Raw genomic sequence first — 25890 nt, 5'->3', positions numbered from 1 at the left:
CTCTGATCCCATGTTGGGGGTCTGCAGGTCACAGGGGGGGGGAATCAGAGGGCAGAGCAGACAGACCGGGGAAGGAGAAGACTTCATCTCGGGAGGATTCACTCCGCCTTCCCTTTACACCTCGTCCAATCACAGAACGGAGGAGGGAACTGAAGGCGGGGAAATCGCCGGTCTTATAGAAATGGTTGGAGTGCCTCCTTACCTCCTCCTTGTAGTGCAGCTGAATGGTGTCCCTGAATTCCTCTTCCTCGCCGACTCCCAGGATGACGCTGCCGCCCACCGCCGCGCCGTCCCGTCCATCGCTTTCACTGTACAGACTGCGGGGGATGAGACAACTAAAAGTGAGACTCCGCCCCCACTTCTCCCATGGAAGTGTAGTTACCCCTTTAAAGAATTGCATGAGATGGGACATACGGAGGTCGGGGGTTGTGCGGCACGATAAAAGAAATCGCACGAGACAAACAAAACATTTTAGAATACAAACATGGCCGACCACTGAGCACGCGGGACATGACGCCCCCCCCCGAGCAACACAGGCCTAGCAGAGTACGAGTCATTACACAGACCGCGTCACAGCTTACCCAGGATCTACGCCGCGCTCCTTCTGAACGGTCACAATACTAATCTGTCCAAATGTATCCTAATACAAAAAAAAAAAAAAAAAAAGATGTGAATCCAAAACACAAGTCTAAGTCACACCCCCGATGACGTCATGTGACGAAACGCGTATGGGGACCCTGACATGGCATTGTCACACATAGCAGGGACCAAGCTCACATCTCACAATTTTCTAGCAAACAATACAGATTTTTACTTGTAAACAAAGACTCAGAAAAAGGCGGGGTCAGTGAGCGGGTAATAGGAAGGTAGGTGTGCGGCACACCCACCTTGAGGATGACGGTGTCGGCCTCGGCCAGCGGGCAGCGGCGGTGGGTCATCAGTATGTAGAGCCGCGGTTTCCAGTGGAAGACGATGAGGAGGAGCCCCAGGGTCAGAGCGCAGCACACGTAGCACAGGACGCTCCATGCCGTCACCTTCCGATAGCCGCAAAGCTCCTGCGGAGGAAAAATAAATATGTGACACCTGCAGAGAGTTCAGCCTGGAATCGGTTGCAGATGGGCGGCTACTGGACGAACCGCGGGGGCGGGGCCATGAAGGCCCCCGTGCAGGACAGTTCTGGCTGTGACTATTTTCTGTCATTCCTGACACCCAATATCCGGAAGGTGACGCCTTAAATAGGAGGAGGGAGGGCGGGCGTTATCGGGTCGTGTGGGGTCAGCAGCCCCCCATAAGATGCGGTCACAGCGGTACTCACCATGCACTGCTGGGCTTTCCAGACGGGGAGGGTCCCGTAGTTGGGGCCGTGCTGATCCCCCAGCAGCTTGCTGCTATCTGCAAATAGAAGAAAGAAATGATGAGCAGGAAGATCATACAATTGTATCCATTATATAACTTTCACCCAAAATTGCCCCAACTGTGAGCGTGGTGGGGATATTTTGACTCCTTGCTGGGGAAGGGGTGGGCACTGATGTGACGGGTACTTGGTACAGCGCCATGTCATAGGTCGGCACCTGTCCCTGTCCCTGCCCCCCGAAGAAGCCGACACATCTGTCCCTGACCCCCGAAGAAGCCGACACATCTGTCCCTGACCCCCGAAGAAGCCGACACGTCTGTCCCTGACCCCCGAAGAAGCCGACACATCTGTCCCTGACCCCCGAAGAAGCCGACACATCTGTCCCTAACCCCTGAGGTTGCCGACACATCTGTTCCTGACCCCTAAAGAAGTCGACATATTTGTCCCTGACCCCCGAGGAAGCCGACACATCTGTTCCTGACCCCCGAGGAAGCCGACACATCTGTCCCTGACCCCCGAGGAAGACGACACATCTGTCCCTGACCCCCGAGGAAGCCGACACATCTGTCCCTGACCCCCTGAGGAAGCCGACACATCTGTCCCCGACGAAGCCGACACATCTTTTCCGTTAACCCCCGAGAAAGCCAACACATCGGTCCCTGACCCCTGAGGAAGCCGACACATTTGTCCCTGACCCCTGAGGAAGCCGACACATTTGTCCCCGGGCCCCCGAGGAAGCCAACACATCTGTCCCTGACCCCCAAGGAAGCCGACACATCTGTCCTTGACCCCCTGAGGAAGCCGACACATCAGTCCCTGACCCCCAAGGAAGCCGACACATCTGTCCCTGCCCCCTGGAGGAAGCCGACACATCTGTTCCTGGCCCCCGAGGAAGCCGACACATCTGTTCCTGGCCCCCGAGGAAGCCGACACATCTGTTCCTGGCCCCCGAGGAAGCCGACACATCTGTTCCTGGCCCCCGAGGAAGCCGACACATCTGTCCCTGACCCCAGAGGAAGCCGACACATTTGTCCCTGACCCCCTGAGGAAGCCGACACATCTGTCCCTGACCCCCTGAGGAAGCTGACACATCTGTCCCTGACCCCCGAGGAGCATGGCAGAGAGTTTCATACACCCGCCTCCACCTGGGGGCGTAAGAGAGGCATCAGGGTCCCCGGCATCACCTAGTTTGGCGGCCCGAATTCCGGCTCATCGTACCTCACACCTCTCTGTGTCGCATCGAGTTCCAAAGTCCGGAGCTGTTACCGAGGAGACCGCAAGGAGCACAAACCCAGCACTCCACCCCCCCTCCCCCCTTATATCACAGCACAGGAAGTCTCTAACTGTCACCGTCACCCCGTGTGACCTCACACTGCGTACACAACCCATTATCACCGCCGGTGATCTCCAAACTTCCCGGCTAAAGTCCAGCAGAAGAGGAACTCCGCCAGGAACAGACAATAGGGGGCGGAGACTCCACCCAGCAAGTTAGGCCCCTCCTAACCGTCTGTGCCGGGACAAAGGTTTATTAAAGGGGAACTCAGGACAAAAAAAAAATAAGTTTAAGGATTAGATCCTCATCATGTTTTTATTTCTGTCCCCACTGGGGGGATTCCCCCTGGTGTCACCAAGATGGGAAGTGATGGGGAGAGTCGCCCTGGTGTCACCAGGATGGAAAGTGAAGGGGAGATTCCCCCAGATGTCACCAGAACAGGAGGAATTGCCCTGGTGCCCCCAAGACAGGAAGTAATGGGGAGATTTACCCTGGTGTCACCAGGATGGAAAGGATTCACCCTGGTGTCACCAAGGCGGGAAGTAATGGGGAGATTCACCTTGGTGTCACTAGGACAGGAAGTGATGGGAAGATCTGCCCTGGTGTCACTAGGACAGGAAGTGATGGGAAGATTCGCCCTGTTGTCACCAGGACAGGAAGTGATGGGAAGATTCCCCCTGGTGTCACCAGGACTGGAAATGTTGCCCTGGTGTCACCAAAACAGAAAAGGTATGGGGAGAGTCGCCCTGGTGTCACCAGGATGGGAAGTGATGAGGAGATTCCCCCAGGTGTCACCAGAACAGGAAGAATTGCCCTGGTGTCACCAAGACATGAAGTGATGGGGAGATTTACCCTGGTGTCACCAAGACATGAAGTGATAGGGGAGATTTACCCTGGTGTCACCAGGACAGAAAGTGATGGGAAGATTCGCCCTGTTGTCACTAAGACAGGAAGTGATGATGAGATTCCCCCTGGTGTCACCAAGACGGGAAGTAATGGGGAGATTCCCCCTGGTGTCACCAAGACGGGAAGTAATGGGGAGATTCCCCCTGGTGTCACCAAGACGGGAAGTAATGGGGAGATTCCCCCTGGTGTCACCAAGACGGGAAGTGATGGGGAGATTCACCTTGGTGTCACCAGGACAGGAAGTGATGGGGAGATTTTTTAACCTAAGTCACAATATACATTTGAATTGTATGGAATTCAGCATTAAATTGATAAATAATCAACATTTGCATTTCCTATAAACCTGCAAAGTTGCAAAAAAACATAAAAATTTCCCAACGTGTCCCCAGTTCCCCCCCCCCCCCCACTGTATATATACGGCGTCCGGGAGGCGGGGTTTATTCCTGGGAGCTCCTTTGTCTGTGCTGGGAGTGCACATAATCTCAGATGGAGCCGTCACCCCATTAGACTGTAAGCTCTTAGGGTCGGGCCCCTCCTAACCTTCTGTCCCCCTTTATATTGTAAAGCGCTGAGAAAAACATTGGCGCCATAAGAATCCTGAATAATAATAATAATCATCATCATCACTGACAGCTGTGGGATCACATGATCGCTGTAATCGCCTGTGATTGGCCATCACTGCAATCATTCACTCTGTGAAGAGGAAACATTGTACAATAAACTCTGCTAAAAATAGATAAAGATTACCCAGATGAGGGCGTGATGAAGTGTAGTGCGTGACGGTGTCAGTGCGTTTATGTAGGACATGGAAAAAAGAGGAGGGAGGCAGGGACGGGATGAGGGGCAGAGAGGGGAGGCAGGGACGGGATGAGGGGCAGAGAGGGGAGGCAGGGGCCGGGATGAGGGGCAGAGAGGGGAGGCAGGGGCCGGGATGAGGGGCAGAGAGGGGAGGCAGGGGCCGGGATGAGGGGCAGAGAGGGGAGGCAGGGCCGGGATGAGGGGCAGAGAGGGGAGGCAGGGCCGGGATGAGGGGCAGAGAGGGGAGGCAGGGCCGGGATGAGGGGCAGAGAGGGGAGGCAGGGCCGGGATGAGGGGCAGAGAGGGGAGGCAGGGGCCGGGATGAGGGGCAGAGAGGGGAGGCAGGGGCCGGGATGAGGGGCAGAGAGGGGAGGCAGGGCCGGGATGAGGGGCAGAGAGGGGAGGCAGGGACAGGATGAGGGGCAGAGAGGGGAGGCAGGGCCGGGATGAGGGGCAGAGAGGGGAGGCAGGGCCGGGATGAGGGGCAGAGAGGGGAGGCAGGGACGGGATGAGGGGCAGAGAGGGGAGGCAGGGACGGGATGAGGGGCAGAGAGGGGACGCAGGGCCGGGAAGAGGGGCAGAGAGGGGAGGCAGGGCCGGGATGAGGGGCAGAGAGGGGAGGCAGGGCCGGGATGAGGGGCAGAGAGGGGAGGCAGGGACGGGATGAGGGGCAGAGAGGGGAGGCAGGGCCGGGATGAGGGGCAGAGAGGGGAGGCAGGGCCGGGATGAGGGGCAGAGATGGGAGGCAGGGCCGGGATGAGGGGCAGAGAGGGGAGGCAGGGCCGGGATGAGGGGCAGAGAGGGGAGGCAGGGCCGGGATGAGGGGCAGAGAGGGGAGGCAGGGCCGGGATGAGGGGCAGAGAGGGGAGGCAGGGACGGGATGAGGGGCAGAGAGGGGACGCAGGGACGGGATGAGGGGCAGAGAGGGGAGGCAGGGGCCGGGATGAGGGGCAGAGAGGGGAGGCAGGGGCCGGGATGAGGGGCAGAGAGGGGAGGCAGGGGCCGGGATGAGGGGCAGAGAGGGGAGGCAGGGGCCGGGGTGAGGGGCAGAGAGGGGAGGCAGGGGCCGGGATGAGGGGCAGAGAGGGGAGGCAGGGGCCGGGATGAGGGGCAGAGAGGGGAGGCAGGGGCCGGGATGAGGGGCAGAGAGGGGAGGCAGGGGCCGGGATGAGGGGCAGAGAGGGGAGGCAGGGGCCGGGATGAGGGGCAGAGAGGGGACGCAGGGGCCGGGATGAGGGGCAGAGAGGGGACGCAGGGACGGGATGAGGGGCAGAGAGGGGACGCAGGGACGGGATGAGGGGCAGAGAGGGGAGGCAGGGCCGGGATGAGGGGCAGAGAGGGGAGGCAGGGGCCGGGATGAGGGGCAGAGAGGGGACGCAGGGCCGGGATGAGGGGCAGAGAGGGGAGGCAGGGCCGGGATGAGGGGCAGAGAGGGGACGCAGGGACGGGATGAGGGGCAGAGAGGGGACGCAGGGACGGGATGAGGGGCAGAGAGGGGAGGCAGGGCCGGGATGAGGGGCAGAGAGGGGAGGCAGGGGCCGGGATGAGGGGCAGAGAGGGGACGCAGGGCCGGGATGAGGGGCAGAGAGGGGAGGCAGGGGCCGGGATGAGGGGCAGAGAGGGGAGGCAGGGCCGGGATGAGGGGCAGAGAGGGGAGGCAGGGACGGGATGAGGGGCAGAGAAGGGAGGCAGGGACGGGATGAGGGGCAGAGAAGGGAGGCAGGGACGGGATGAGGGGCAGAGAGGGGAGGCAGGGGCCGGGATGAGGGGCAGAGAGGGGAGGCAGGGGCCGGGATGAGGGGCAGAGAGGGGAGGCAGGGCCGGGATGAGGGGCAGAGAGGGGAGGCAGGGACGGGATGAGGGGCAGAGAGGGGAGGCAGGGACGGGATGAGGGGCAGAGAGGGGACGCAGGGCCGGGAAGAGGGGCAGAGAGGGGAGGCAGGGCCGGGATGAGGGGCAGAGAGGGGAGGCAGGGCCGGGATGAGGGGCAGAGAGGGGAGGCAGGGACGGGATGAGGGGCAGAGAGGGGAGGCAGGGCCGGGATGAGGGGCAGAGAGGGGAGGCAGGGCCGGGATGAGGGGCAGAGATGGGAGGCAGGGGCCGGGATGAGGGGCAGAGAGGGGAGGCAGGGCCGGGATGAGGGGCAGAGAGGGGAGGCAGGGCCGGGATGAGGGGCAGAGAGGGGACGCAGGGCCGGGAAGAGGGGCAGAGAGGGGAGGCAGGGCCGGGATGAGGGGCAGAGAGGGGAGGCAGGGCCGGGATGAGGGGCAGAGAGGGGAGGCAGGGCCGGGATGAGGGGCAGAGAGGGGAGGCAGGGACGGGATGAGGGGCAGAGAGGGGAGGCAGGGACGGGATGAGGGGCAGAGAGGGGAGGCAGGGCCGGGATGAGGGGCAGAGATGGGAGGCAGGGGCCGGGATGAGGGGCAGAGAGGGGAGGCAGGGCCGGGATGAGGGGCAGAGAGGGGAGGCAGGGCCGGGATGAGGGGCAGAGAAGGGAGGCAGGGACGGGATGAGGGGCAGAGAGGGGAGGCAGGGACGGGATGAGGGGCAGAGAGGGGAGGCAGGGGCCGGGATGAGGGGCAGAGAGGGGAGGCAGGGCCGGGATGAGGGGCAGAGAGGGGAGGCAGGGACGGGATGAGGGGCAGAGAGGGGAGGCAGGGACGGGATGAGGGGCAGAGAGGGGACGCAGGGCCGGGATGAGGGGCAGAGAGGGGAGGCAGGGCCGGGATGAGGGGCAGAGAGGGGAGGCAGGGCCGGGATGAGGGGCAGAGAGGGGAGGCAGGGCCGGGATGAGGGGCAGAGAGGGGAGGCAGGGACGGGATGAGGGGCAGAGAGGGGAGGCAGGGCCGGGATGAGGGGCAGAGAGGGGAGGCAGGGCCGGGATGAGGGGCAGAGATGGGAGGCAGGGCCGGGATGAGGGGCAGAGATGGGAGGCAGGGCCGGGATGAGGGGCAGAGAGGGGAGGCAGGGCCGGGAAGAGGGGCAGAGAGGGGAGGCAGGGCCGGGATGAGGGGCAGAGAGGGGAGGCAGGGCCAGGATGAGGGGCAGAGAGGGGAGGCAGGGCCGGGATGAGGGGCAGAGAGGGGAGGCAGGGACGGGATGAGGGGCAGAGAGGGGAGGCAGGGACGGGATGAGGGGCAGAGAGGGGAGGCAGGGCCGGGATGAGGGGCAGAGATGGGAGGCAGGGGCCGGGATGAGGGGCAGAGAGGGGAGGCAGGGCCGGGATGAGGGGCAGAGAGGGGAGGCAGGGCCGGGATGAGGGGCAGAGAGGGGAGGCAGGGACGGGATGAGGGGCAGAGAAGGGAGGCAGGGACGGGATGAGGGGCAGAGAGGGGAGGCAGGGCCGGGAAGAGGGGCAGAGAGGGGAGGCAGGGACGGGATGAGGGGCAGAGAAGGGAGGCAGGGACGGGATGAGGGGCAGAGAGGGGAGGCAGGGGCCGGGATGAGGGGCAGAGAGGGGAGGCAGGGGCCGGGATGAGGGGCAGAGAGGGGAGGCAGGGCCGGGATGAGGGGCAGAGAGGGGAGGCAGGGCCGGGATGAGGGGCAGAGAGGGGAGGCAGGGACGGGATGAGGGGCAGAGAGGGGAGGCAGGGACGGGATGAGGGGCAGAGAGGGGGACGCAGGGCCGGGAAGAGGGGCAGAGAGGGGAGGCAGGGCCGGGATGAGGGGCAGAGAGGGGAGGCAGGGCCGGGATGAGGGGCAGAGAGGGGAGGCAGGGCCGGGATGAGGGGCAGAGAGGGGAGGCAGGGACGGGATGAGGGGCAGAGAGGGGAGGCAGGGCCGGGATGAGGGGCAGAGAGGGGAGGCAGGGCCGGGATGAGGGGCAGAGATGGGAGGCAGGGGCCGGGATGAGGGGCAGAGAGGGGAGGCAGGGCCGGGATGAGGGGCAGAGAGGGGAGGCAGGGCCGGGATGAGGGGCAGAGAGGGGACGCAGGGCCGGGAAGAGGGGCAGAGAGGGGAGGCAGGGCCGGGATGAGGGGCAGAGAGGGGAGGCAGGGCCGGGATGAGGGGCAGAGAGGGGAGGCAGGGCCGGGATGAGGGGCAGAGAGGGGAGGCAGGGACGGGATGAGGGGCAGAGAGGGGAGGCAGGGACGGGATGAGGGGCAGAGAGGGGAGGCAGGGCCGGGATGAGGGGCAGAGAGGGGAGGCAGGGGCCGGGATGAGGGGCAGAGAGGGGAGGCAGGGCCGGGATGAGGGGCAGAGAGGGGAGGCAGGGCCGGGATGAGGGGGCAGAGAGGGGAGGCAGGGCCGGGATGAGGGGCAGAGAAGGGAGGCAGGGACGGGATGAGGGGCAGAGAGGGGAGGCAGGGACGGGATGAGGGGCAGAGAGGGGAGGCAGGGGCCGGGATGAGGGGCAGAGAGGGGAGGCAGGGCCGGGATGAGGGGCAGAGAGGGGAGGCAGGGACGGGATGAGGGGCAGAGAGGGGAGGCAGGGACGGGATGAGGGGCAGAGAGGGGACGCAGGGCCGGGATGAGGGGCAGAGAGGGGAGGCAGGGCCGGGATGAGGGGCAGAGAGGGGAGGCAGGGCCGGGATGAGGGGCAGAGAGGGGAGGCAGGGCCGGGATGAGGGGCAGAGAGGGGAGGCAGGGACGGGATGAGGGGCAGAGAGGGGAGGCAGGGCCGGGATGAGGGGCAGAGAGGGGAGGCAGGGCCGGGATGAGGGGCAGAGATGGGAGGCAGGGCCGGGATGAGGGGCAGAGAGGGGAGGCAGGGCCGGGATGAGGGGCAGAGAGGGGACGCAGGGCCGGGAAGAGGGGCAGAGAGGGGAGGCAGGGCCGGGATGAGGGGCAGAGAGGGGAGGCAGGGCCAGGATGAGGGGCAGAGAGGGGAGGCAGGGCCGGGATGAGGGGCAGAGAGGGGAGGCAGGGACGGGATGAGGGGCAGAGAGGGGAGGCAGGGACGGGATGAGGGGCAGAGAGGGGAGGCAGGGGCCGGGATGAGGGGCAGAGAGGGGAGGCAGGGATGGGATGAGGGGCAGAGAAGGGAGGCAGGGCCGGGATGAGGGGCAGAGAGGAGAGGCAGGGCCGGGATGAGGGGCAGAGAGGGGAGGCAGGGACGGGATAAGGGGCAGAGGGGGAGGCAGGGCCGGGATGAGGGGCAGAGAGGGGAGGAAGGGCCGGGATGAGGGGCAGAGAGGGGAGGCAGGGACGGGATGAGGGGCAGAGAGGGGAGGCAGGGACGGGATGAGGGGCAGAGAGGGGAGGCAGGGACGGGATGAGGGGCAGAGAGGAGAGGCAGGGCCGGGATGAGGGGCAGAGAGTGGACGCAGGGACGGGATGAGGGGCAGAGAGGGGAGGCAGGGACGGGATGAGGGGCAGAGAGGAGAGGCAGGGCCGGGATGAGGGGCAGAGAGTGGACGCAGGGACGGGATGAGGGGCAGAGAGGGGAGGCAGGGCCAGGATGAAGGGCAGAGAGGGGAGGCAGGGCAGGGATGAGGGGCAGAGAGGGGAGGCAGGGGCCGGGATGAGGGGCAGAGAGGGGAGGCAGGGGCCGGGATGAGGGGCAGAGAGGGGAGGCAGGGGCCGGGATGAGGGGCAGAGAGGGGAGGCAGGGCCAGGATGAGGGGCAGAGAGGGGAGGCAGGGGCCGGGATGAGGGGCAGAGAGGGGAGGCAGGGCCGGGATGAGGGGCAGAGAGGGGAGGCAGGGCCGGGATGAGGGGCAGAGAGGGGAGGCAGGGCCGGGATGAGGGGCAGAGAGGGGAGGCAGGGACAGGATGAGGGGCAAAAGAGCCAGACCAATCAGAACACAAGATGCAACCAAACAGCAGAAAAAGTCACTGAAGGGGTTAACAGGGAGAAGAAAATGAAACACAATAACCACAGAGAGCGAGAAAGAGGAAGCTACGCCCACAGTGCCAGCTGTTCCTTACAGGGAGACCCCGTGTCCAATCAGATTCACAGATTTCATCAGTGTCCTGACCTGAGGTCAGTCACGTCTCGCTGTACGGCCGCCGAGATGAAGATTATGAGGCACAGCCCATAGAGTCCAATGGAGGGGCACGACGATCGACTCCCATCCATGTCATCAGTCTGCTGCAGGCAGGAGGAAGAATTTCCTCAGTCTCCCCTCCCCCAGTGATCAGACTGTACATTGCAAACTTTGTAGTTACAATGATTTGCCTGCACTGCATAGAGAAGCACAGAGACCCGGTGAGGACACCACTGGGTACAAAATAAAGAATATATAAATGTCATTATTGTATTGATGAGGGTGCGGAGGCCGAGACATCTCCAAGAATGATTCCGCACTAGGCAACATGGAGCCGACTCTGCGCTCTCTCCGTCACGTGGAACCGGCTCTACGCTCTCTCTGACATGGGGGCTCTGCCCTCTCTCTGTCTGCCGCGGGGAGCGGGCACTGCCCTCTCTCTGTCTGCCGCGGGGAGCGCGATATGCCCTCTCTCTCTGCCGCGGGGAGCGCCATATGCCCTCTCTCTGCCGCGGCAGGGAGCACCATATGCCCTCTCTCTGCGGCGGGGAGCGCCATATGCCCTCTCTCTGCCGCGGCAGGGAGCGCCATATGCCCTCTCTCTGCCGCGGCAGGGAGCGTCATATGCCCTCTCTCTGCGGCGGGGAGCATCATATGCCCTCTCTCTGCGGCGGGGAGAGCAATATGCCCTCTCTCTCTGCCGCGGGGAGCGCGCTCTGCCCTCTCTCTCTGCCGCGGGGAGCGCGCTCTGCCCTCTCTCTCTGCCGCGGGGAGCGCGCTCTGCCCTCTCTCTCTGCCGCGGGGAGCGCGCTCTGCCCTCTCTCTCTGTCACATGGAGCCGGCAGGAAGAGTGTAGTTCCCCTGCAAGAACCGGATTGGTGGAATGTTGTAGAGGTCACGACCCCGCCAATTACCGAGCCGGTAAAAACGAGACGGAGCCGATTTCAGGTCAGAGACTAAAAGGCCAAGAGGCGAGTTCTGCCGATGAATCTGGGACAAGCGTCAGCAGAGCGCCGCCACTTAGAGCGCCGCCACTCCTCTTTGCAGAACCTCATTCAGGTTTTCCAGGCTGACGTTTTGGTCACTCGAACCTTCAGCTCCCTCCATATATTTTCTATGGGATTAAGGTCTGTACTTCTTCTTGAGCCTCTCCTTTGTTGCCTTGGCCGTGTGTTTTGGGTCATTGTCATGCTGGAAGATCCATCCATGACCCATCTTCAGTACCTTGGCTGAGAGAAGTAGGGTCTCACCCAAGATTTGATGGTACATGGCCCCGCCCATCGTCCCTTTGATACGGTGACGTTGTGCCCTTGGGAGAAAAACACCCCCAAAGCATAAAGTTTCCCCCCCCATGTATGACGGTGGGGGGGATGGTGTTCTCCATGGATGACGGTGGGGGGGATGGTGTCCTCCATGTATGACGGTGGGGGATGGTGTTCTCCATGTATGACGGTGGGCGGATGGTGTTCTCCATGTATGACAGTGGGGGGATGGTGTTCTCCATGTATGACGGTGGCGGATGGTGTCCTCCATGTATGACGGTGGGGGGATGGTGTTCTCCATGTATGACGGTGGCGGATGGTGTTCTCCATGTATGACGGTGGGGGGATGGTGTTCTCCATGTATGACGGTGGGCGGATGGTGTTCTCCATGTATGACGGTGGGGGGATGGTGTTCTCCATGTATGACGGTGGGGGGGTGGTGTTCTCCATGGATGACGGGGGGGGGGGGGGTGGTGTTCTCCATGTATGACGGTGGGGGGGTGGTGTTCTCCATGTATGACGGTGGGGGGAAGGTGTTCTCCATGTATGACGGTGTTCTCCATGTATGACGGTGGGGGGATGGTGTTCTCCATGTATGACGGTGGGGGGATGGTGTCCTCCATGTATGACGGTGGGCGGATGGTGTCCTCCATGTATGACGGTGGGCGGATGGTGTCCTCCATGTATGACGGTGGGCGGATGGTGTCCTCCATGTATGACGGTGGGCGGATGGTGTCCTCCATGTATGACGGTGGGCGGATGGTGTCCTCCATGTATGACGGTGGGCGGATGGTGTCCTCCATGTATGACGGTGGGGGGATGGTGTCCTCCATGTATGACGGTGGGGGGATGGTGTCCTCCATGTATGACGGTGGGGGGATGGTGTCCTCCATGTATGACGGTGGGGGGATGGTGTCCTCCATGTATGACGGTGGGGGGATGGTGTCCTCCATGTATGACGGTGGGGGGATGGTGTCCTCCATGTATGACGGTGGGGGGGGATGGTGTCCTCCATGTATGACGGTGGGGGGGATGGTGTCCTCCATGTATGACGGTGGGGGGATGGTGTCCTCCATGTATGACGGTGGGGGGATGGTGTCCTCCATGTATGACGGTGGGGGGATGGTGTCCTCCATGTATGTAAGGATGGCGGATGGTGTCCTCCATGTATGACGGTGGGGGATGGTGGTCTCCATGTATGACGGTGGGGGGATGGTGTTCTCCATGTATGATGGTAGGGGATGGTGTTCTCCATGTATGACGGTGGCGGATGGTGTCCTCCATGTATGACGGTGGGGGATGGTGTCCTCCATGTATGACGGTGGGGAGATGGTGTTCTCCATGTATGACGGTGGCGGATGGTGTTCTTGGGGTCATAGTCAGCATGCCTCCACCTCCAAACACGGCGAGTTGAGTTGATGCCAAAGATCTCGATTTTGGTCTCCTCTGACCACAACACTTCAGGATTTCAGTCCTTCCCGGTGTAGTGCGTTACCGATTGTTTTCTTGGTGACGATGGTCCCAGCTGAGATCAGTGACAAGATTTTCCCGTGTAGTTCTGGGCGGATTCCTCACCGTTCTCATGATCATTGAACCTCCACGAGGTGAGATCTTGTATGGAGCCCCAGACCGAGTAGAATTGCCACCTTATCTCTTTTAAACCCGATCACCTCCATTTCTTCATTAATGTTTGGTTAGTTAGATATCCCCGCCTCTTTGGGGACCAAAGAATTGAAGTGGGGGGAGAATGTAGCCATAACGTACACAGGTTCTGAGGCTGATTAAGGTGGTGGTTAAACTCACTTGGTTTCCTTATCTGCATTAAATCAGCCTCAGAACCCGTGTACTTCATGGCTACATCCTCCCCCCACTTGAATTCTTTGGTCCCCAAAGAGGTGGGGATTATGAACGAACCAAACATTAATGAAGATAACGAAGTGTTCGGGTTTAAAGGAATGAGGTGGCACCCTAAGACCGAGGGAGAGTGACCGTTATTTTGTGTTTCTTCCGTTTGTGAATAAATCGCACCCACTGTTGTCTCCTCTCACCAAGCTGCTTGGCGATGGTCTTGTCGCCCATTCCAGCCTTGTGTAGATCTCCAATCTTCTCCCCGACATCCTTGGACAGATCTTTGGTCTTGGCCATGGTGGAGAGATTGGAATCTGATCGATTGATTGATTCTGTGGACAGGTGTCTTTTATACAGGCAACAAGCTGAGATTAGGAGAACTCCCTATTAGTGCGCCTAATCTCAGCTCGTTACCTGTATAGAAGACACCTGGGAGCCAGAAATCTTGCCGATTGATTGGGGATCAAATACTTATTTCACTCATTAAAATGCAAATCAATTCACAACTTTTCTTGAAATGCGTTTTTCTGGATATTTTTGTTGTTATTCTCTCACCGTTATAATAAACCGATCAGTAAAATTATAGACCGATCGTTTGTCACAAAATCCACCGCCGATCAAATACTTTTTCCTCTCACTGTATATATGATAGGAGTGACATCACAGCTCATAGAATATCTGTATGACCGGCGTACTCTTAGTACACAGCTCACCATTGTTATTCCACATTTCCAGCCCCCGCCCGGGGCACACATCCCATGATGGCGCTCTCCTCACCACACACACGCCGTCTCCATGTACAAACACATGACAGCGATGACTTCACAAAACAAATCCTGCAACGCTTCTTAATAAACAAAGGAAACTACCAAAGATACCCGCCAGGACTGACCTTCTACTACGGGATTGCTGGCCCCTCACATCCCTCTCTGCCCGTGCAGTGACCACCCAACACGAGCAGATCCCCCACTAGGAGAGACCTTCTTCTACAGGACAGCAGGCCCCTCACATCCCACTCTGCCCGTGCAGTGACCACCCAACACAAGTAGATCCCAGCCAGGAGAGACCTCCTTCTACAGGACAGCGGGCCCCTCACATCCCTCTCTGCCCGTGCAGTGACCACCCAGCACGAGTAGATCCCACCAGGAGAGACCTTCTCCTACAGGAGAGCGGTCCCCTCACATCCCTCTCTGCCCGTGCAGTGACCACCCAACACGAGCAGATCCAACCAGGAGACACCTCCTTCTACAGGACAGCAGTCCCCTCACATCCCTCTCTGCCCGTGCAGTGATCACCTTACATGAACAGGTCCCCACCAGGAGAGACCTACTTCTACGGGATAGCGGGCCCCTCACATCCCTCTCTCTGCCTGTGCAGTGATCACCCTACATGAGCAGATCCCTGCCAGGACAGCGGGCCCCTCACATCCCTCTCTGCCTGTGCAGTGATCACCCAACATGAGCAGATCCCCGCCAGGAGAGACCTTCTCCTACGGGACAGCAGTCCCCTCACATCCCTCTCTGCCCGTGCAGTGATCACCCTACACGAACAGATGCCCACCAGGAGAGACCTTCTTCTACGGGATAGCGGGCCCCTCACATCCCTCTCTCTGCCCGTGCAGTAACCACTCAACATGAGCAGATCCCCACTAGGAGAGACCTCCTTCTACAGAACAGCAGACCTCTCACATCCCTCTCTGCCCGTGCAGTGATCACCCAACACAAGCAGATGCCAGCCAGGAGAGACCTTCTACAGGACAGCGGGCCCCTCACATCCCTCTCTGCCCGTGCAGTGATCACCCTACATGAGCAGATCCCCGCCAGGAGAGACCTTCTCCTAACAGACAGCGGACCCCTTGCATCCTTCTCTCTGCTTATGTAGTAATCACCCAACATGAGAAGATCCCAGCCAGGAGAGACCTTCTCCTAACAGACAGCGGACCCCTCACATCCCTCACTCTGCCCGTGCAGTTATCACCCAACATGAGCAGACCTTATCTTACTATACAGCAGACCTCTCACATGCCTCGCTGCCCGTGCAGTGATCACCCAACACAAGCAGATGCCCGCCAGGAGAGACCTTCTTCTACGGGACAGCGAGCCCCTCACATCCCTCTCTGCCCGTGCAGTGATCACCCAACATGAGCAGAGCCTGATGCGGTGAGCTTCTCCTACTGGAACCCTCACATCACCCTCTCTGCCCGTGCAGTGATCACCCTACATGACAAGATCCCCGCCAGGAGAGACCTTCTCCTAACGGACAGCGGACCCCACACATGCAGTGATCACCCTACATGAGCAGAGTACGTCAGGAGTGACGTTCTCCTACAGGACAGCTGTCCCCTCACATCCCTCTCTGCCTGTGCAGTGATCACCCAACATGAGCAGATCCCCGCCAGGAGAGACCTTCTCCTACGGGACAGCAGTCCCCTCACATCCCTCTCTGCCCGTGCAGTGATCACCCTACACGAACAGATGCCCACCAGGAGAGACCTTCTTCTACGGGATAGCGGGCCCCTCACATCCCTCTCTGCCCGTGCAGTGATCACCCTACACGAACAGATGCCCACCAGGAGAGACCTTCTTCTACAGGATAGCGGGCCCCTCACATCCCTCTCTCTGCCCGTGCAGTAACCACTCAACATGAGCAGATCCCCACTAGGAGAGACCTCCTTCTACAGAACAGCAGACCTCTCACATCCCTCTCTGCCCGTGCAGTGATCACCCAACACAAGCAGATGCCAGCCAGGAGAGACCTTCTACAGGACAGCGGGCCCCTCACATCCCTCTCTGCCCGTGCAGTGATCACCCTACATGAGCAGATCCCCGCCAGGAGAGACCTTCTCCTAACAGACAGCGGACCCCTTGCATCCTTCTCTCTGCTTATGTAGTGATCACCCAACATGAGAAGATCCCAGCCAGGAGAGACCTTCTCCTAACAGACAGCGGACCCCTCACATCCCTCACTCTGCCCGTGCAGTTATCACCCAACATGAGCAGACCTTATCTTACTATACAGCAGACCTCTCACATGCCTCTCTGCCCGTGCAGTGATCACCCAACACAAGCAGATGCCCGCCAGGAGAGACCTTCTTCTACGGGACAGCGGGCCCCTCACATCCTTCTCTGCCCGTGCAGTGATCACCCAACATGAGCAGAGCCTGATGCGGTGAGCTTCTCCTACTGGAACCCTCACATCACCCTCTCTGCCCGTGCAGTGATCACCCTACATGACAAGATCCCCGCCAGGAGAGACCTTCTCCTAACGGACAGCGGACCCCACACATGCAGTGATCACCCTACATGAGCAGAGTACGTCAGGAGTGACGTTCTCCTACAGGACAGCTGTCCCCTCACATCCCTCTTTGCCAGTGCAGTGATCACCAAACATGAGCAGATCTCCGCCAGGAGAGACCTTCTTCTACGGGACAGCGGGCCGCTCACATCCCTCTCTCTGCCTGTGCAGTGACCACCCAACATGAGCAGAGCCTGCTGAGCAGAGCATGATGCAGTGACCTTCTCCTAGCAGACCCCTCACATCCCTCTCTGCACGTGCAGTGATCACCCTACATGAGCAGATCTCCTACAAAGACAGCGGACCCCTCAAAACCCTCTCATGCCCGTGCAGTGATCACCCTACATGAGCAGAGCCTGCTGGGGTCACAACCCACCTCCTCTCCCATCTGCTCCGAGCAGGGGGGAGTGGGGGAGGTCAGAGAGATCACAGTGTGCTGCTCCAGCTCTCCTGTTCTCTCTGCTGCATTTGTCATTGATCCCTCCTCAATAAGAAGGGGCCTTCCACCACTCCTGGTAATTAGGAGCGTCTACTCTGCTTGTTATGGTAGGAAGGGGGTGTGAGCAGTGCGCTCCTGTCACTTGTTACTCCCCCCAAAAACTATCCACACATAATATAAAAAGACATTACAAAATATGTTATATTGAATACTTTTAAAAATAAACCTGGCCCAATATCTGAATTACCAGCCCACAATATACCGGATATCAGCCAGGGGCCCGACACCAGCCAGGGGCCCAACACCAGCCAGGGGCCCAACACCAGCCAGGGACAGGACTACTGCCAGGGACCCGACACCAGCCAGGGACCCGACACCAGCCAGGGACAGGACTACAGCTCGGCACCCGACACCAGCCAGGGACCCGACACCAGCAAGAAACAGGACTACAGCCAGGGACCCAACACCAGCCAGGGACAGGACTACAGCTAGGCACCCGACACCAGCCAGGGACCCGACGCTATGCCAGAAACAGGACTACTGCCAGGGGCCCGACACCAACCAGAAACAGGACTACTGCCAGGGATCCGACACCAGCCAGAAACAGGACTACTGCCAGGGGCCCGACACCAGCCAGAAACAGGACTACTGCCAGGGGCCCAACACCAGCCAGGGACCCGACACCAGCCAGAAACAGGACTACAGCTAGGGACCCGACACCAGCCAGAAACCGGACTACTGCCAGGGACCCAACACCAGCCAGAAACAGGACTACAGCCAGGGACCCGACACCAGCCAGAAACAGGACTACTGCCAGGGGCCCGACACCAGTCAGAAACAGGACTACAGCCAGGGACCCGACACCAGCCAGGGACCCGACACAATGCCAGAAACAGGACTACTGCCAGGGGACCCGACACCAGCCAGGGGCAGGACTACTGCCAGGGGCCCGACACCAGCCAGAGACAGGACAACTGCCAGGGGCCCGACACCAGCCAGAGACAGGACTACTGCCAGGGGCCCGACACCAGCCAGAAACAGGACTACTGCCAGGGGCCCGACACCAGCCAGAAACAGGACTACTGCCAGGGGCCCAACACCAGCCAGGGACCCGACACAGGACTACAGCTAGGGACCCGACACCAGCCAGAAACCGGACTACTGCCAGGGGCCCGACACCAGCCAGGGGCCCAACACCAGCCAGAGATCGGACTACAGCTAGGCACCCGACACCAGCCAGGGACCCGACGCCATGCCAGAAACAGGACTACTGCCAGGGGCCTGACACCAGCCAGGGACTCACACCAGCCAGAAACAGGACAACAGCTAGGGACCCGACACCAGACAGAAACCGGACTACTGCCAGGGGCCCGACACCAACCAGAGATCGGACTACTGCCAGGGACCCAAAACCAGACAGAAACAGGACTACAGCTAGGGACCCGACACCAGCCAGAAACAGGACTACTGCCAGGGGCCCGACACCAGCCAGAAACAGGACTACTGCCAGGGGCCCGACACCAGCCAGGGACCGGACTACTGCCAGGGGCCCGAAACCAGCCAGAAACAGGACTACTGCCAGGGACCCGAAACCAGCCAGAAACAGGACTACAGCTAGGGACCCGACACCAGCCAGAAACAGGACTACTGCAAGGGGCCTGACACCAGCCAGAAACAGGACTACAGCCAGGGGCCCGACACCAGCCAGAAACAGGACTACTGCCAGGGGCCCGACACCAGCCAGAAACAGGACTACTGCCAGGGGCCCCGAAACCAGCCAGGAACAGGACTACAGCTAGGGACCCGACACCAGACAGAAACCCGGACTACTGCCAGGGGCCCGACACCAACCAGAGATCGGACTACTGCCAGGGACCCAAAACCAGACAGAAACAGGACTACAGCTAGGGACCCGACACCAGCCAGAAACAGGACTACTGCCAGGGGCCCGACACCAGCCAGAAACCGGACTACTGCCAGGGGCCCGACACCAGCCAGGGACCGGACTACTGCCAGGGGCCCGAAACCAGCCAGAAACAGGACTACTGCCAGGGACCCGAAACCAGCCAGAAACAGGACTACTGCAAGGGACCCGACACCAGCCAGAAACAGGACTACTGCAAGGGGCCTGACACCAGCCAGAAACAGGACTACAGCCAGGGGCCCGACACCAGCCAGAAACAGGACTACTGCCAGGGGCCCGACACCAGCCAGAAACAGGACTACTGCCAGGGGCCCGACACCAGCCAGAAACAGGACTACTGCCAGGGGCCCCGAAACCAGCCAGGAACAGGACTACAGCTAGGGACCCGACACCAGACAGAAACCCGGACCACTGCCAGGGGCCCGACACCAACCAGAGATCGGACTACTGCCAGGGACCCAAAACCAGACAGAAACAGGTCTACAACTAGGGACCCGACACCAGTCAAGGACAAGACTTTATCACCCACCTATCCTATACTACATCTGATCATCACCCATCTATATACTACATCCGATCATCACCCATCTATATACTACATCCGATCATCACCCACCTATATACTACATCCGATCATCACCCACCTATATACTACATCCGATCATCACCCATCTATCCTATACTACATCCGATCATCACCCATCTATCCTATACTACATCCGATCATCACCCACCTATATACTTCATCCGATCATCACCCATCTATATACTACATCCGATCATCACCCACCCATATACTACATCCGATCATCACCTACCTATCCTATCCTACATCCGATCATCACCCACCTATCCTATACTACATCCGATCATCACCCACATATATATTACATCCGATCATCACCCACCCATATACTACATCCGATCATCACCTACCTATCCTACATCCGATCATCACCTACCTATCCTATACTACATCCAATCATCACCCATCTATATACTACATCCGATCATCACCCACCTATCCTATACTACATCCGATCATCACCCATCTATATACTACATCCGATCATCACCTACCTATCCTATACTACATCCGATCATCACCCATCTATATACTACATCCGATCATCACCCATCTATATACTACATCTGATCGTCACCCATCTATATACTACATCCGATCATCACCCATCTATATACTACATCCGATCATCACCTACCTATCCTATATTACATCCGATCATCACCCATCTATATACTACATCCGATCATCACCCATCTATATACTACATCCGATCATCACCCATCTATATACTACATCCAATCATCACCCACCTATATACTACATCCGATCATCACCCACCTATATACTACATCCGATCATCACCCATCTATATACTACATCCGATCATCACCTACCTATCCTATACTACATCCAATCATCACCCATCTATATACTACATCCGATCATCACCTACCTATCCTATACTACATCCGATCATCACCTACCTATATACTACATGCGATCATCATCCACTTATATACTTCATCCGATCATCACCCACCTATCCTACATCCGATCATCACCCATCTATATACTACATCCGATCATCACCCATCTATATACTACATCCGATCATCACCCATCTATATACTACATCTGATCGTCACCCACCTATCCTATACTACATCCGATCATCACCCATCTATATACTACATCCGATCATCACCCATCTATCCTACATCCAATCATCACCCACCTATATACTACATCCGATCATCACCCATCTATATACTACATCCGATCATCACCCACCCATATACTTCATCCGATCATCACCCACCTATTATATACTACATCCGATCATCACCCACCTATATACTTCATCCGATCATCACCCATCTATATACTACATCCGATCATCACCCACCTATCCTATACTACATCCGATCATCACCCATCTATATACTACATCCGATCATCACCCATCTATATACTACATCCGATTGTCACCTACCTATCCTATACTACATCCGATCATCACCCACCTATATACTACATCTGATCATCACCTACCTATCCTATACTACATCCGATCATCACCCATCTATATACTACATCCGATCATCACCCACCTATCCTATATTACATCCGATCATCACCCATCTATATACTACATCCGATCATCACCTACCTATCCTATACTACATCCGATCATCACCCATCTATATACTACATCCGATCATCACCTACCTATCCTATACTACATCCGATCATCACCTACCTATATACTACATGCGATCATCATCCACTTATATACTTCATCCGATCATCACCCACCTATCCTACATCCGATCATCACCCATCTATATACTACATCCGATCATCACCCATCTATATACTACATCCGATCATCACCCACCCATATACTACATCTGATCGTCACCCATCTATATACTACATCCGATCATCACCCATCTATATACTACATCCGATCATCACCCATCTATATACTACATCTGATCGTCACCCATCTATATACTACATCCGATCATCACCCATCTATATACTACATCCGATCATCACCTACCTATCCTATATTACATCCGATCATCACCCATCTATATACTACATCCGATCATCACCCATCTATATACTACATCCGATCATCACCCATCTATATACTACATCCAATCATCACCCACCTATATACTACATCCGATCATCACCCACCTATATACTACATCCGATCATCACCCACCTATATACTACATCCGATCATCACCCATCTATATACTACATCCGATCATCACCTACCTATCCTATACTACATCCAATCATCACCCATCTATATACTACATCCGATCATCACCTACCTATCCTATATTACATCCGATCATCACCCATCTATATACTACATCCGATCATCACCCATCTATATACTACATCCAATCATCACCCACCTATATACTACATCCGATCATCACCCACCTATATACTACATCCGATCATCACCCACCTATATACTACATCCGATCATCACCCATCTATATACTACATCCGATCATCACCTACCTATCCTATACTACATCCAATCATCACCCATCTATATACTACATCCGATCATCACCTACCTATCCTATACTACATCCGATCATCACCTACCTATATACTACATGCGATCATCATCCACTTATATACTTCATCCGATCATCACCCACCTATCCTACATCCGATCATCACCCATCTATATACTACATCCGATCATCACCCATCTATATACTACATCCGATCATCACCCATCTATATACTACATCTGATCGTCACCCACCTATCCTATACTACATCCGATCATCACCCATCTATATACTACATCCGATCATCACCCATCTATCCTACATCCAATCATCACCCACCTATATACTACATCCGATCATCACCCATCTATATACTACATCCGATCATCACCCACCCATATACTTCATCCGATCATCACCCACCTATTATATACTACATCCGATCATCACCCACCTATATACTTCATCCGATCATCACCCATCTATATACTACATCCGATCATCACCCACCTATCCTATACTACATCCGATCATCACCCATCTATATACTACATCCGATCATCACCCATCTATATACTACATCCGATTGTCACCTACCTATCCTATACTACATCCGATCATCACCCACCTATATACTACATCTGATCATCACCTACCTATCCTATACTACATCCGATCATCACCCATCTATATACTACATCCGATCATCACCCACCTATCCTATATTACATCCGATCATCACCCATCTATATACTACATCCGATCATCACCTACCTATCCTATACTACATCCGATCATCACCCATCTATATACTACATCCGATCATCACCTACCTATCCTATACTACATCCGATCATCACCTACCTATATACTACATGCGATCATCATCCACTTATATACTTCATCCGATCATCACCCACCTATCCTACATCCGATCATCACCCATCTATATACTACATCCGATCATCACCCATCTATATACTACATCTGATCGTCACCCACCTATCCTATACTACATCCGATCATCACCTACCTATATACTACATCCGATCATCACCTACCTATCCTATACTACATCCGATCATCACCCATCTATATACTACATCCGATCATCACCTACCTATCCTATACTACATCCGATCATCACCCACCTATCCTATACTACATCCGATCATCACCTACATATATATTACATCCGATCATCACCCACATATATATTACATCCGATCATCACCCATCTATCCTACATCCAATCATCACCCACCTATATACTACATCCGATCATCACCCACCCATATACTTCATCCGATCATCACCCACCTATATACTACATCCGATCATCACCCATCTATATACTACATCCGATCATCACCCATCTATATACTACATCCGATCATCACCCACCCATATACTACATCCGATCATCACCCACCTATCCTATACTACATCCGATCATCACCCATCTATATACTACATCCGATCATCACCCATCTATATACTACATCCGATCATCACCCACGTATATACTACATCTGATCATCACCCATCTATATACTACATCCGATCATCACCCACCCATATACTACATCCGATCATCACCCACTTATATACTTCATCCGATCATCACCCACCTATTCTATACTACATCCGATCATTACCCACCTATCCTATACTACATCCGATCATCACCCATCTATATACTACATCCGATCATTACCCACCTATCCTATACTACATCCGATCATCACCCATCTATATACTACATCCGATCATCACCCACCTATCCTATACTACATCCGATCATCACCCATCTATATACTACATCCGATCATCACCTACCTATCCTATACTACATCCGATCATCACCCATCTATATACTACATCCGATCATCACCCACCTATATACTACATCCGATCATCACCCACCTATCCTATACTACATCCGATCATCACCCACCTATCATATACTACATCCGATCATCACCCATCTATATACTACATCCGATCATCACCCACCTATCCTATACTACATCCGATCATCACCCATCTATATACTACATCCGATCATCACCTACCTATCCTATACTACATCCGATCATCACCCATCTATATACTACATCCGATCATCACCTACCTATATACTACATGCGATCATCACCCACCCATATACTACATCCGATCATCACCTACCTATCCTATACTACATCCGATCATCACCCATCTATATACTACATCCGATCATCACCCATCTATATACTACATCCGATCATCACCTACCTATCCTATACTACATCCGATCATCACCCACCTATCCTATACTACATCCAATCATCACCCACCTATCCTACATCCGATCATCACCCACCTATCCTACATCCGATCATCACCCATCTATATACTACATCCGATCATCACCCACCTATCCTATACTACATCCGATCATCACCCACCTATCCTACATCCGATCATCACCCACCTATCCTATACTACATCCGATCATCACCTACCTATCCTATACTACATCCGATCATCACCCATCTATATACTACATCCGATCATCACCCATCTATATACTACATCCGATCATCACCCATCTATATACTACATCCGATCATCACCCACCTATCCTATACTACATCCGATCATCACCCATCTATATACTACATCCGATCATCACCCACCTATCCTATACTACATCCGATCATCACCCATCTATATACTACATCCGATCATCACCCACCTATCCTATATTACATCCGATCATCACCCACCTATCCTATACTACATCCGATCATCACCCACCTATCCTACATCCGATCATCACCCACCTATCCTATACTACATCCAATCATCACCTATAAAGTGTTGTGTGGACTACAAGCCCCCTCCTCACCTGCGTATCAGCAGCTGGAGGCTGAGGCCTGGAGTGGCGGTGCAGACGGTGTTGTCCGGGAGTCAGGTGTGACAGGTGTAGGAGGGTGCGGACGGATTGTACACCTGGAATTCACACAGACCACACCCACTTCACAAACAGCCACATGGCAGCCACAGAACAGGTTTTTCCATGGTACAGGTGTCCTCTCCCGGTATCACCGAGCCCCCAGCCGCTATCTCCCGTCCCTCAGTACTGTGCTGGAGAGAATGCACCGGGCGTTACACCCTTCGTTTGGCCCCAGCTGGCACCCCGGGGGGGGGGGGGGGGGGGGGGGGGGGGGCAACCTGACCGGCTGGTTAAGGTGAAACCAGCTCCAAAGTATACACTATATGCAGAATACACTATATACACAATATACACAATACACTATATACACTATATACTAATACAGAGAGATCAGAGAGGGGGGGGGAGGAGATCCGGGAAAGGAGGATACATTGTTATCAACCAGCCATTCCACACAATGCGCTCTGCGCTGCCGGGAACTGATCTGCTGCCTTCAGTGCAGGCGCTGCTATGACCCCCATAGACACACACAGGCATTATCCAAACAAGGCTGGGATCTTCACTGGCTGCATGCTTCCTGAGGGTCAGGGGAGTATGGAAGCCGGAGGATCCGCATAACGGACAGAAAACAGGAGATCCCAAATTCCTCCGAGCAAAGGAATTACACCGGCCTGGGTGAGAAGCCTCAGGGAGAAGCTGCCACACTATTTCCAGGGCAGCAAAAGGTGAACCTGATCCGCCTCCATGTGGCTAACGTCCATCCCCCGCAACGTGCCCACCGCCCTGCAACGTGCCCACCGCCCCGCAACGCGTCCAACCCCCTGGCAACGCGTCCGTCCA

The 25890-nt window shown here is 56.6% G+C and overlaps 1 protein-coding gene across 1 annotated transcript in view; it reads right to left on the bottom strand.

Moving 5' to 3' along the window:
* The window catches only part of ATP13A2 (ATPase cation transporting 13A2), a 57328-nt gene extending 32226 nt beyond the window's left edge, over positions 1 to 25102 (bottom strand). Inside the window, exons 1-5 of the mRNA XM_040326749.1 lie at positions 25003 to 25102; positions 1316 to 1392; positions 888 to 1055; positions 582 to 640; positions 203 to 317 (exon numbers count right to left, since the gene is read on the bottom strand). Of these exons, the coding sequence (XP_040182683.1) occupies positions 203 to 317; positions 582 to 640; positions 888 to 1055; positions 1316 to 1318 (345 nt within the window). The 5' untranslated portion in view covers positions 1319 to 1392; positions 25003 to 25102. The remainder of the gene's footprint in view (positions 1 to 202; positions 318 to 581; positions 641 to 887; positions 1056 to 1315; positions 1393 to 25002) is intronic.
* Between the last annotated feature and the right edge of the window lie 788 nt (positions 25103 to 25890).

This window comes from Rana temporaria, chromosome 10 (assembly GCF_905171775.1).
Source record: "Rana temporaria chromosome 10, aRanTem1.1, whole genome shotgun sequence".
Lineage (NCBI taxonomy): Eukaryota > Metazoa > Chordata > Amphibia > Anura > Ranidae > Rana > Rana temporaria.
The sequence above is the reverse complement of the archived record's forward strand: the minus strand, read 5'-3'. Positions and strand labels throughout refer to the sequence as shown.